Source organism: Bufo bufo, chromosome 4, assembly GCF_905171765.1.
Source record: "Bufo bufo chromosome 4, aBufBuf1.1, whole genome shotgun sequence".
In the NCBI taxonomy this organism is placed as follows: Eukaryota; Metazoa; Chordata; class Amphibia; order Anura; family Bufonidae; genus Bufo; species Bufo bufo.
This window is the reverse complement of record NC_053392.1, coordinates 61,264,420-61,277,362: the sequence shown is the minus strand read 5'-3', so window position 1 is coordinate 61,277,362 and position 12,943 is coordinate 61,264,420. Positions and strand designations below refer to the sequence as shown.

General features: G+C 45.6%; 1 protein-coding gene across 1 annotated transcript in view; it reads left to right on the top strand.

Moving 5' to 3' along the window:
• The window catches only part of NTSR2 (neurotensin receptor 2), a 70,181-nt gene that overhangs the window by 23,870 nt on the left and 33,368 nt on the right, over positions 1-12,943 (top strand). The window contains exon 2 of the mRNA XM_040430971.1: positions 1,757-2,042. Coding sequence (XP_040286905.1) covers positions 1,757-2,042 — 286 coding nt within the window. The remainder of the gene's footprint in view (positions 1-1,756; positions 2,043-12,943) is intronic.

Sequence of the window (12,943 nt, the reverse complement as noted above, 5' to 3'; positions counted from 1 at the left end):
TGGGAGGCTCCCTGCTCCTAGGTCTGCCTTGAGCGCCGAGCTGATCACTCAGTGCTCGGCTGGTCGGTTTGTCGGTCATGTGACACTGGCCACGTCACATGACCCTCACTCCCCACTATAAATACAGGAAGCCTGCTGGCCACAGGTTGCCTGTTAGTTTAGGTTCCTGGCAGTTGTTGGATACCTGTGTACTTACCTGATCCTGTTCCCTGACGATCCTTTGCCTGCTCCTCCTGTACTGCGCATCCTTCCTGGTATATTGACCTCGGCTTCCACCTGACTATTCTTTGCGGACTCCTTTGGTACTTCTCGACTCTCCTGGTATTTATGACCCCGGCTTCTCCTGACCTTTCTTTCCTTATCCCTCTGTACTGCATTGTCCTCTTGGTTTTGACCCGGTCCGTTCACTATCCGTTATTTGTCTTGTATGTCCTTCCCGCACATATACTAAGTTAGGGACTGCCATCCAGTTGTCCCCTGTCATCAGGACTCGTGAGGCAAGTAGGGAGGGCCAGGGGTGAGGGTGGAGCGCAGTGGTCACTATCCTCCCCCCTGTGTGTGTGTGTACGTGACCGCTACAGATTATCTCCTCTTCTGCTGGAGGTGAAAACTTGGTCAGGACTCTACCCTCTAAAGGAACAACTTTTAGTAAACAAGGCAGTGGAATAAATAGCCCAAGGGTCATTGAAACGGGTTTTAGGCAGAAACCCTTATGTCCTGTGTGGGGGGGCTGGTTTGATCCTTGCTATGGGGCCCTTACTTCTCTGTGTACCCCACTGGCCCTGAAAGTGCTCAACCTAAAGACAAAAAGGTACTTACCTATTCACTGGCTCTCTGTTCTAGTGTCAATGGTCCATTTGCTGCTGCGTTCAATCCCCTGTGGATGTTCTGTCTAATGTCACATGCAGTCATTCACTACCCTCAGCTGTCACGCTCAGCTTGGGGACACATCACTTCAGCTGTACACATGATGATGGGACATCACACTTTCTGTCCACAGTAATGGTAATGAAGGACCGGCACTCCCAAGTTGTTGTGAATTATTCTTTTATTGTCACTCTGTGACGCATTTCGGCACTTCAGGTGCCTTTGTCAAACAGTCACTGCAACCCGGGATACCAACCCTAGGACCGTGCACCCGCACGCTACTACACAGTGCCGACTGATCTATAAGGTTTACTTTTTGTCCACAGAGATGGGACCTTCTGTACTGGGGCCAATAGGTAAGTAAGTGCCTTTCTTTCTTACTTTTGGGGCCATAACTAAAATTGTGGTGTGGGTCAAACAGCCCCTTTAAGTGGTTGATGAGAGCCAGCATTATAATCATCTCAGCCTGGACCTGAAAAAGAGTCATGGCTGCCTGGGAGGAGTCATTGTTAATCATGAGCTCAATCTCCACCACATAGGGACAAAGCTGCCAATCATCAGGGTGGGCGAGGAGAGAAGGAGCTCATAAATAACTGGAACTCTTCTCAGGCACCGTGACTCTTTTTCAGGCCTAGGCTAGAATTGATTGTAATAGTGGTTCTCGACAACCAATTCATTTTAGCCCATGAGTCACAGACCTCTGAAATAAGCCTGTCTCTGCTTTATGCTGCCCTCAGTGAGGCACAGTTGAGGACAGGTTCCCTTTAAGTTGCAGTGTACGCGCATTCATTTCTTATGCTATAAAGAGAGTTTGGCAGGGTGGAGCAGGCCGTGGCTCATATTTATTTGGATTATTTCTGTTTCATGTATGATTTTTCCCTCCTTTCAGGTCAATGTATTCGTGTCATTCGTCCTTCCAGTGACCTTGATTGGTGGACTGAACTGCATCACCGTGAGTCAACTTGAGTTGTTACGTTCCCGTTCAGTTTTGATGCTGAACTCTTCTTGCAAGAGTCACAAAGCTTCCAAAGTAGGAGATGAGTCGCAAAGTCCTGTGTCTTCTTCCACTGGTCTGTCAAAGATAAGTGCTGGAAGAACAAGCGGGAAGAAGAACCTGACTGTGTCCAGTGAACCCAACCGCATACAGGCTCTACAGCACAGCATCTACATGCTCAGTTAAGAAAATCACTCTCTTCTCTTGTTATATTAATGCAAACTTTCTACGTGCTTCCTAAAATGGGTCTTGCTACAAGGTTAAATGGGAGTTGCCTCCTCATAAACTCCATTCCTACAGAGATTCAGCTGAAAATCTTATCAGCTGTATTCAGGATCATAATCCCTGACAAGCAGAGCAGAAAGGAGGATGAGGCAGCTCTTTAGCTCAGTGCTCTGAAGTAACTTGTCCTCCTGTGTGATTAGGACAGGTTTTGTGTGTACTAATAGGATGGCGGCCATTTTGTTTCTCCTAATGATTGCTCCCCAGACAAAACTAGCCATTATAACTAATGAAAGGTATTTGGTAATGTATTTATAATAAAGTAATATTTACATATTTTCATTTTCTTAATTCCCAGAGAACCCCTTTAATAAAGTCTAATAGGTTTTGAGTAGACCCTAATGGCAAGTGATTAGTTCCAAAGGCACCCAAATAGTTTTTCCTTCTCATGGACCTTTGGGGCCCTCTACAGTATCAGAGCCTGGCCCCACCAGGGGATCCTCTGGTAGTCTGGTGGGCCAATCTGGGTTCTGAATGCAGGTGCCAGTCAGGGATGCTAGTCTAATATTGAGGATCTATCCTAAGGATAGGTCATCACTAGTCAGGGAAAACCCTTTTAAAAGAAATCTGTCACCAACATTTTTTGTCTTTTTTCTGCCAGTCAAAACCATATCCTTTTTTTTAAACTGTTTTTATTTTCTGATGTAGATTTTTTAAATTCTATTTCCTGAACATGATTATGGCGTTAGCCATCTTGCCTAACACCATTTAGAGATATGCTTTACAACAGCCACCATGAGCCATATCCAGAATGGACAGCAGGGACCTCATTGACTTCTATGGGAGAGTTTTCTGTGAATGCTCTGTGACCTGTGCAGAGGTCAGGAGGGAGGAGATAAGCTGTGATATCACCTATTGTGAACAGTGTATCCAGTGTATCCAGTGTTATCCAGGGGTGTAGCTATAGGAGAAGCAAGGGAAGCAGCTGCTTTGGGGCTCAAACTCAGCAGGGGCCCACCCAGGAGGAGGACTAAAAGATTTTGTTGTCAGGAACCTCTCAACAGTATTATACAATGACATTATGTATAGTGATACTGTAGGAAACGGACAAAGTGGCTTCTGTGCCTTCTCTGAGAGAGCAATTTTGACTAGCCGCAGGATGGAAGTTGCATGGGAGTCAGGGGTTGCAAAGAAGTTACTGGGGTCGAGGACCCATTCAAAAATTTGCTGTGGGGCCCAGTCATTTCTAGTTACGCCACTGGTGTTATCTATATATAGATGATATCTGTCATTCTAATCCTGCCTGCAGGGGCGTTGCTAGGGTCTCAAAAGATCCGGGGCACAAGCCCCAATAAATATGTTGCCCCCCCCAATCCCCTGCACTTTGCTGTACTTGCTATACAGCAGCACTTACCTGTCACATCCAGGGCCTCCAGGGGACGTCTCCTCTCTGTCATCATCTTCTCTGTAGATCTTCTCTACTCGGTCTGGACAACTTCTCTCAGCCGCCTCGTCTCTGCAGAGTGTGACACACAGACATCATAGCTTCCTCACATACATTCTATCATTATCCCCCAACTGGAGTCCCCACAGTGTTATCCTGCTGCTTGCTGTGCCCCCCCCCCCCCCAGGGGTGTAGCTATAGGGGGTGCAGAGGTAGCAGTCGCTACTGGGCCCAGGAGCCTGAAGGGGCCCAAAGACACTTGTGCCGCATAAGAAGACACACAAAGCACTGAGGAAAGGGGGGCCCAAGCTGAACTCTTGCAACGGGGCCCATGAGCCTTTGGTTACGCCCCTGCCCCCCCCCCAATACCCCCAAATACTATCCTGAAGAAACATTACTGCCCCCCATAGTAATAGTGCTCTTCATAGTCCCACCAATAGTAATTCCCTTCTAGAATGCCCTCATTAGTAACACTGCCCCAACCGTGATAATGCTCCTCAACAATGCCCCCATTATTAGAAGAGCCCTCCCATATTAATAATACCCTCACAGAGTCCCCAGTAGTAATAAGGCCCCCATAGTGCGCTTAGTAGAAATAAGGCAGATCTATAAGACCCTCCTATAGAGCCCCCAGTAGTAATAAGACCGCCTATAATGTCCCCTGGATCTGCAGTGCCCCCTGCAGTTATAATCCTCCCTCCACCCTACAGTCCCATGTAAATAACATCACCTCCTCCCCAGCCACCTCCAAACGCACAATCCCATGTAAACATCGCCCCCTAAGGCTACTTTCACACTTGCGTTCGTGCGGATCTGTCCTGTACTTGTACAGGACGGATCCGCACCGATAATACAAACGAATGCATCCCTTCAGGACCGATTCGGTGTATTAGATTTGAAATTCTAAGTCCCAATACGGATCCGTCCTGACTTACATTGAAAGTCAATGGGGGACGGATCCGTTTACAATTGCACCATTTTGTGTCAAGGCAAAGGGATCCGTCCCCATTTACTTACATTATAAGTCAGGACGGATCCGTTTGGCTCCGCAAGGCCATGCGGACACAAAAACGCTGCAAGTAGCATCTTGGGGTCCGCCTCCAAAACGGAACGGCGGGCCGTACGGAGCTGAACGACTGCATTCTGAATGGATCTGCGGTACGCCAGACCTGCAGGGTAATGCGATGGTGAGGTCACGGTCAATGGCAAGCGAGGGTCACTCACAGCTATATATGGGAACCCCTGGGCAGGCATACGGCAGTGAAGGAGAGGCTGGCACAAAAGTTCTCTGGGGCACACTCTGTATTTAGGGACCAGGCCTGGTGGTGGTTGAGGTGCCCTGGGTGTTGCAGGTGTTTTATGTGCCTGGGGCAAGGTCCCTTTGAGGTACGTGACGCCAGTGCCGGTAACGGTGGCACACCGGTGGAAGGTCTTAATAAGAATGGAACACAGGTGGCAGGGTGAACCAAACTTTGCTTTACTGTAGTAAATTCCACTTTGTACAGTTAGATGGCAACTCAGTTCCACATGTCAAATACACTTCACCAGCAGGTTTCACAATTATGGCAGGTATATGGTGGTTAGGCAAGATACACAGAGGTGAAACATCCACATGCGCAGAATCAGGCTGTACAGACTCCTCGGAGATTAGTGTACACTGTCCCTTTCGGACTCCTGTCTGGCTTTAATCCCAAGGCCCAGTTACCTTACTGTAGGCTTTTATCCTTGGTAAATAATCCTCCTTAGGTGCTCATTCTTGCTCCATACCTCTATTCTCTCTGCCCTTCAGCTTGCTTGTATCAGCTGGATATGTTGGCTCTGCTTGACTTGGTGGGAACTACAGGGTCTCTCCCAGGAGGCGACCTCTTCCCCTGGGGTAGATCATCTGCGTTAACCATGGCTCTCTGGATCAGGAGGTAGACTAGGATCCCTCTACTAGTCTCCTGGTGGCAACTAGAAGCCTGGACTGTCTAGTTGCATGTCAGGAGAAGGCCCTGACTGGTGCCTTCCAGCTTGTCTTTGCAGACTCCTGACCTTCAACCCCTTTCCCTGTCTGGGGCCTGACTACTTATACCAGGGCTACTCTAGCTCCCTCTAGCGTCTAGGATGACTAACTGCAGGGACTAGGCCTGATAATGCCTATAACAGGGAAACATTGCACAATACAAAAACAATACTTTACAATTTACATAAAATATGCACAATGGGAAATGACACTCCTATACCAAGTGAAGAGAAGTCACGCACACCCCAATTGACCCTCGTGTAGTGCCCACGCTTAGTCCGTGAGGCCACTACAGATCCGCATCCATTCAGAATGCATTGGGGTTAAACTGATGCATTTGGGGCTGCTTGTGAGAGCCTTGAAACGGATCTCACAAGCGGATCCCCAAACGCAAGTGTGAACGTAGCCTAAACATTAAGTCCCATGTACATAAACATCATTCCCCCCCCACCATCCACTTTCAACATACAGTCCCATGTAAATAACATCACTCCCTCCCCAAGCCACCTCAAGCACACAGTTCCATGTCAATAACATCCCTCCCTTCAGCCCTAACATACATCCCAGTTAAATAACTACAACTCCCAGCATTGCTCTGCCTCTCCCTTCACTTACCTTCTCCTCTTCACTCCGGTCCAATCCTGCACTGGTCACATGATGGTGACATCATCCAGGTCATCCTATCACAGCCTGTTTTGCTGATCACATGACCTGTGATGTCACCACAGGTCCTTCAGCTCTTCCCAGTGTATTAGATTCAATTGAATTGCCGTTCTATGTACGGCAATACAGTTGTATCTAGCAGGCAGGCAGGATATTCGGGTCCTGGGACAAAAAATCAGGGGCCCAGGCCCCGAATGTTTTAACCTAGAGACGCCCCTGCCTGCCTGTAATGATAATTATAACACTGCAGAAAAGTAATCTGAGCAGACCAAGAAGTTAAAAAGTTTAAAGTTATTATTAGGTATTATTAGTTTATGTTGCACCCCCCCCCAATCATCTGACTACAGGTACGCTTGTGAAGCAGGGTAGGTACTAAGTGCAATAGCACAGAAACAAACACAAAGGGTTCAGCTCACCACTTGGACTTTCAGATCAGCCACTGCAGCATAGCGCCGCCGCTAGAGGTCCCTTTTAAAAGGGAAAAAGTTACTTGTTTTGTTGTGACGCCAGTTGCAGTGAAGCAACAAGAGCACAGGGCCCCTTTTTAGTGATACTGTGAATGGATGGTACCCAGGTGTAGGAATGCCAGAGTGGTGTAGGGTGGCCTAAATGTCCCTTAATGGTGTTGCATGTGTCACGGTGCTCCTACATGGATATGCTGGAACCCCAGGCGTTGGCTCCGATGCAGAAAAAGGGATAGTTGATGAAGGGGATGATGAAATAAATGTAGTCCAGACCTTGTGATGAAGTTGGAAAACAGCTTTACTTTTCATTAAACGTTTCTCCAAACAGTTTCAGGCTTTGTCTTGGTTCCCAGCAGGCTTTGGCATTAACTGTGGCAGGCAAACTCCTTTCTGCTACGTCAGTTGCTCTCTGGAATCTTTTCCTTTCTGCTGTACTTAACTTTCTGTGTCTGTCTCTAGTTTTATCCAGGGAACTTTCTCCTCCTGGCTACAGAGGCTTCAGGCTTTGGCCTCCATATCTAGCTGAGCTGAAGGTGCTCAAGCTGGCCTAGGCAAGGCTCGTCCAACAGGGACGGGCTCCTGCTGCCTTCCCCTAGCAGGGTGTACTCTATTCTGACTCCTCACTAGCTAAACATCTCCCTAGAGGGAGAGACTAGAATGGAAAGAAGGTTCCATTCTATATAAGGTAGCTCTGCCATGCTTGCTGCCACTTGCAGGTGAACCAGGCACATTACGTGTGAACAGTTACATAACATTATGTAAAATAATATAAAACTTAGACATACCCGCGCTGGTTGGGAGATGCAAAGGGAATAACTATTAGTAGCAATGATCAGTTATTATTATAGTAAAGAAATCAGTGCCTGTACCTGTCCAGGGGATCGAAGGCAAGCGTCCTGTTTTTCAGGTTATTTCTTTCGTTAGTAGAGCAAAAGGAATCTTCCTGAAATGCTTCGGGCTCAACTTCTTGAGTGTTGCGCCACTCAGGTCGGTAGCTGACGCACGCGTGAAGGATCCGGCTGGTAAGGTGTATGGGAACGTTGACATGTGACGTCACAGCAGTCCTACGGATGCTTCCAAAGTACAAACTTAATCCAACACGTTTCAGAACCAACGGGTTCCTTCATCAGGCATGGTTTGTCTCTCTTGTCCTGTGGGTTAAATAAGCGTCCGGTTCCCATAGCAACACCTACACACAGTTCCTTGATATACAGTACAGACCAAAAGTTTGGACACACCTTCTCATTCAAAGAGTTTTCTTTATTTTCATGACTATGAAAATTGTAGATTCACACTGAAGGCATCAAAACTATGAATTAACACATGTGGAATTGTATACATAACAAACAAGTGTGAAACAACTGAAAATATGTCATATTCTAGGTTCTTCAAAGTAGCCACCTTTTGCTTTGATTACTGCTTTGCACACTCTTGGCATTCTCTTGATGAGCTTCAAGAGGTAGTCCCCTGAAATGGTTTTCACTTCACAGGTGTGCCCTGAAAGGTTTAATAAGTGGGATTTCTTGCCTTATAAATGGGGTTGGGACCATCAGTGGCGTTGAGGAGAAGTCAGGTGGATACACAGCTGATAGTCCTATTGAATAGACTGTTAGAATTTGTATTATGGCAAGAAAAAAGCAGCTAAGTAAAGAAAAACGAGTGGCCATCATTGCTTTAAGAAATGAAGGTCAGCCAGTCAGCCGAAAAATTGGGAAATCATTGAAAGTAAGGGCTATTTGACCATGAAGGAGAGTGATGGGGTGCTGCGCCAGATGACCTGGCCTCCACAGTAACCAGACCTGAACCCAATCGAGATGGTTTGGGGTGAGCTGGACCGCAGAGTGAAGGCAAAAGGGCCAACAAATGCTAAGCATCTCTGGGAACTCCTTCAAGACTGTTGGAAGACCATTTCAGGGGACTACTTCTTGAAGCTCATCAAGAGAATGCCAAGAGTGTGCAAAGCAGTAATCAAAGCAAACGGTGGCTACTTTGAAGAACTTAGAATATGACATATTTTCAGTTGTTTCACACTTGTTTGTTATGTATATAATTCCACATGTGTTAATTCATAGTTTTGATGCCTTCATAGTCATGAAAATAAAGAAAACTCTTTGAATGAGAAGGTGTGTCCAAACTTTTGGTCTGTACTGTATATGCAAAAAGGTATACTCCATCTTTAGTTGTTTCATTCATTATAGGAATACATGGTAACTTAATGACAGTGCCTATTATTATAAAGCAAATAGCTCAATCTCTTGATTTAAACCTTTTGGCGCTAGGCTGTCTAATCTAAAGATCAATTTACTCTCACATCCGGACATCTGTTTAATAAAATCCCTACCTCTTGTGTTCATTTGAACTTTCTCAATGCCTCCAAATGAGGAACCAGTGAATTTGCCATCATGATGTTCTGCATAGTGGCGTGATAATGGGTGTCCTTCATATTTTTTGTAAATATGCTGGAGGTTGCTCATCCCTGGAACTAGATGTTGTCAAGAGATAGACCTGGATAGGACCAGCATGTGCAGATCGGCCATATACCCTACAGGGAAATTTCCTGGTGGGCCGATGCGCAAAGAGCCACTTAATCCCTCCTCTTAGACATCAGCCAGCTACATAAAGATCTGAGGCTCTCAGCATTAATCAATGTAGGAGCATTAGGCACGTATGCACCTGGCCAGTGGCTCCAGGTGCCCTCCTGAATTCAATGATATTGCCATCCTAGGGGGATTATACAGCTTCATACTGTGGGGCAGGTGGCAGTATTTTGTGCACTGTGGTATTTGGTTTCCCAGAGACAGTATTTTGTGCTGCACTGTGGTACTTGGTTTTGCTGATTCAACATTTAGTGCTGCACTGTAATATCTGATTCTGCTAGGGCAGTATATTGTGCTGCACCGTGGTATTTGGTTCTGCGGGGGTGGTATTTTGTCCTGCAATGTGGTATTGCTGGCCCCACCTTCTTCTGTTGTCCAGACTTCTGTCAATTTGAACCCGCCTACACGAGGCCACTTTTAGTTTCTTTTCCATGGCCACTTTAAGTTCCCAGTCCGCCCCTGAGGACCAGTACAGGGAGGAATCAGGTTCCCACATAGGGTATTTCTGCCAGGGTGATTGCACTATTGTTCTTCAGCTGGGCAAGAGTCAGTTGATATCATCCCCAGAAGGATACAAGAAAAGCAGCCACATAAATGATAGCTGATGTCTGAATCATGGTGGGACGCAACTCTGTAGGTTTTACATGTAAACAGTAAAAGTTATGTTTTATAAAAATCTACAGAGCAAATAGGTGGCTGTGCATGCCCTGCTATGATAATTGCAGCAGTCCACTGGGGTTAGAGTGACTGGGGAGGCTTTAACCAGAGAAAATCCAAGATTCTGAAAAATCAGGAATAGGCTTAAAACTGCCCAATGGTTCAGCAACAGTTTAGATCCCTTCTACACACTGTGTTCTTCTCAGTACACATATAATGTAAAATCTTTATCATTTCTGTACTATTTTATCCAATTACCTGTAAGTACCCCTTCACATGTAGTCACCTACACCATGGGAAATGGTAACTTCAAATGAAGTGGTTGCAAGCCTGAAGAATACACTAAGGAGTAGTGGCACTGTGATACAAATTATACCCAGAATTGCATAGGGCAAAGAGTTTAAGGGTTTTTTGGGAGTTCAATATTGATCGCTTATCTTCAGGGTAAGTCATCAATACCAGATCAGTGGAGGTCCAACTCCTGGCTCCGCAGTGATAAGCTGTTTGAAGAGGCTGCGGTTCTTCAGTGAGCTCTGCCGCTTTCTGTCACGATGGGGAGTGGGGGAAAAACCCCCACCGTATAGTGGGAACTGTTACCAGGCCAGACTACAGTGAAGGGAGCAGGCCACAACCTACAGCCGCCCTAATCCTGAACCTGATCTCCTGACCGCATAAGCGAACCTGGATTGTAGGACGGCTCATACCCTGGATACCTTTGGCCCTGAGTCGCCCTGAGAATCCCTCATGTAGGAGCAGGGGAGAGACGACCTGTTCTTCCCAGACACGGAGGAACAGGAGTCTCAAAGGGCCTAGCAGCAGGGAAAAGAGGGAGACTGTATACAGTAATTAGAACGGCAGGTAAGCACACAGAAACACACTTGCCTGCAGCAGCCACCACGACTGGAACCCGCGCATACGTACAGGTGCCCACACAGCAAATAGGACACCGTACAGACAACACACACACACAGGTATCCAGCCCACCAGATACTGCCTGGACCCCATGCCGCAAGGTGCACTGCAGCCCCAGGCAGCTCTGCATACAGGCTTATGGTTTACCCCTTCGGGAAACCAGCCCCCTTCCGGAGCTGACAAGGAAATGTCTAGCATACATGCTGGACAACATGAACAACACACCAGACATGTATCAACAACTAGACATAACAACAAATCCCCAAATCAAACCCTCACCAAACAGACAACAGATAAGGTAGGGAAAGGACAAGGAGAAGACAGAGGTATGACATCGCAGATGACATCGATGTCCTACAAGGTGGCCCTCAATGACTGGGCAGATAGAACACCCTGGACTGGAGCAGAGCTCCAGCAACAACGACATCTGAAGTACACATAACTCCAGCCAGGAAGCCACAGGAGATAAAACCCAAGTGACCACACCCAGTCAGGGAGTTAACCCTTCCAGAACCAGACAGAGGGAGGCTACAACTTAAAGGGGAAGTGCACACACCAGCAAACACGCAACACGTTTCCACCGGCAACAGCATGTGTGGCAACCATGTCACAGCACACACAGCCAAAGCCGAGACACTGCCACCACATGCCTGAACAGCAACACGTTGCCACCGGCAACTTCAAGTGTGGCATAAGTGTCACGGCGCACACAGCAAAGGCCGTGACACTTTCTTGAAGCTTATCAAGCACAGCGCTGTATATTTTATAGTGGCCATGCTTGATATTGCAGCCCTGGCCCATTGACTTGAATAGGACTGAGCTGCAAATGGCTACGTGACCAATGAAGGTAATGTCAAAAGCCAAAAAGAGGCCACAGTGTTCCAGTGATCAGATATTGGTGACTTATAAATAAAAGAATTGCTATAATGGAAAGCCAAACAGAACACTTTAAAAGGCATTCCGTTTGAATCCATCCTAATAGAGTTGAATAGACAAAAAAAACAAACAGGAACCAGCATTCCGTCACGGTTCCGTTATTTTGGACAGAAACAAAAGTCCTGCTTGACATTTTAGCACTGTGTGATAATGATAGATTAATTGTATGTGACACTATGTACAGTATATTAGTCCTATAATGATTATTTTGTATGTATTATAAACATAAGCAACATCTGTGGGACGAGGCATAATGATTTCATATTAGAGGGTATGAAAAAACATATGAACATGATGTGTTCAGGTGGTGGATGCAGAAGATTTTATTTTTCCACACATTATATCATCTTCCAAAAGTAAAAACTAAACAGTAAATTAAAGTGTATTTTATAGTATTTGTCTTTTGTTCTGCATAGTGAATATAAGGGGGGTGTCCAGAAACAATCAGCTTAATAAGTGGCATTGTATTCTGCCACTGATGTACATGAGAGAAGTCTCTGATGTAGGTGGCAATCTGTTCTACAAGTAAAGGAAGATAGTGAACTCGCTATAATCATTCCCCTAGTGACACCAGTTGCCTGTAGAGTCCCAGTAAGGAAGATGCAATCACTACGTAGGAAAATAATATTGTATATTGATGCAAATACGTCAGAAAATATATGACAAATGTACATTTAAAATAATGAAACCTGAAATAATCAGTAAATAATAATCAATAAAGTGGTAAATAAAATGTTCTAATAGTAAAATGAAAATGTTATTACAAGGACACAGAACAGTTATTTCAATTTCTGATACTGAATTCTCAGTCGATTGATGATGCTTGTTTACTTAGAAGTCAGATACATTTCTGACAATAGCTCCAACAACAAAGTAAAAAAAAAATCAAACACAAAAATAATAACCGCATCCAGCACAATATGATAAATAGATACGCAGTTGTACATGGCTGCAATTAAAGAGAAAAACACAGAAACAGAACATAATAGCACTCTCAGGGCACTAGTTGCAAAATATATACAGTATATATAACCTAATATCACATTTTATATGATAAATATTATTAATTTATTATTCTCAGCAGCACTTTACAGACATTAGCATCACGCTGTCCCCAATGGGGCTCACACTCTAAGCTCCCTATCACTATGTCTTTGGAGTGTGGGAGGAAACCGTAGTACC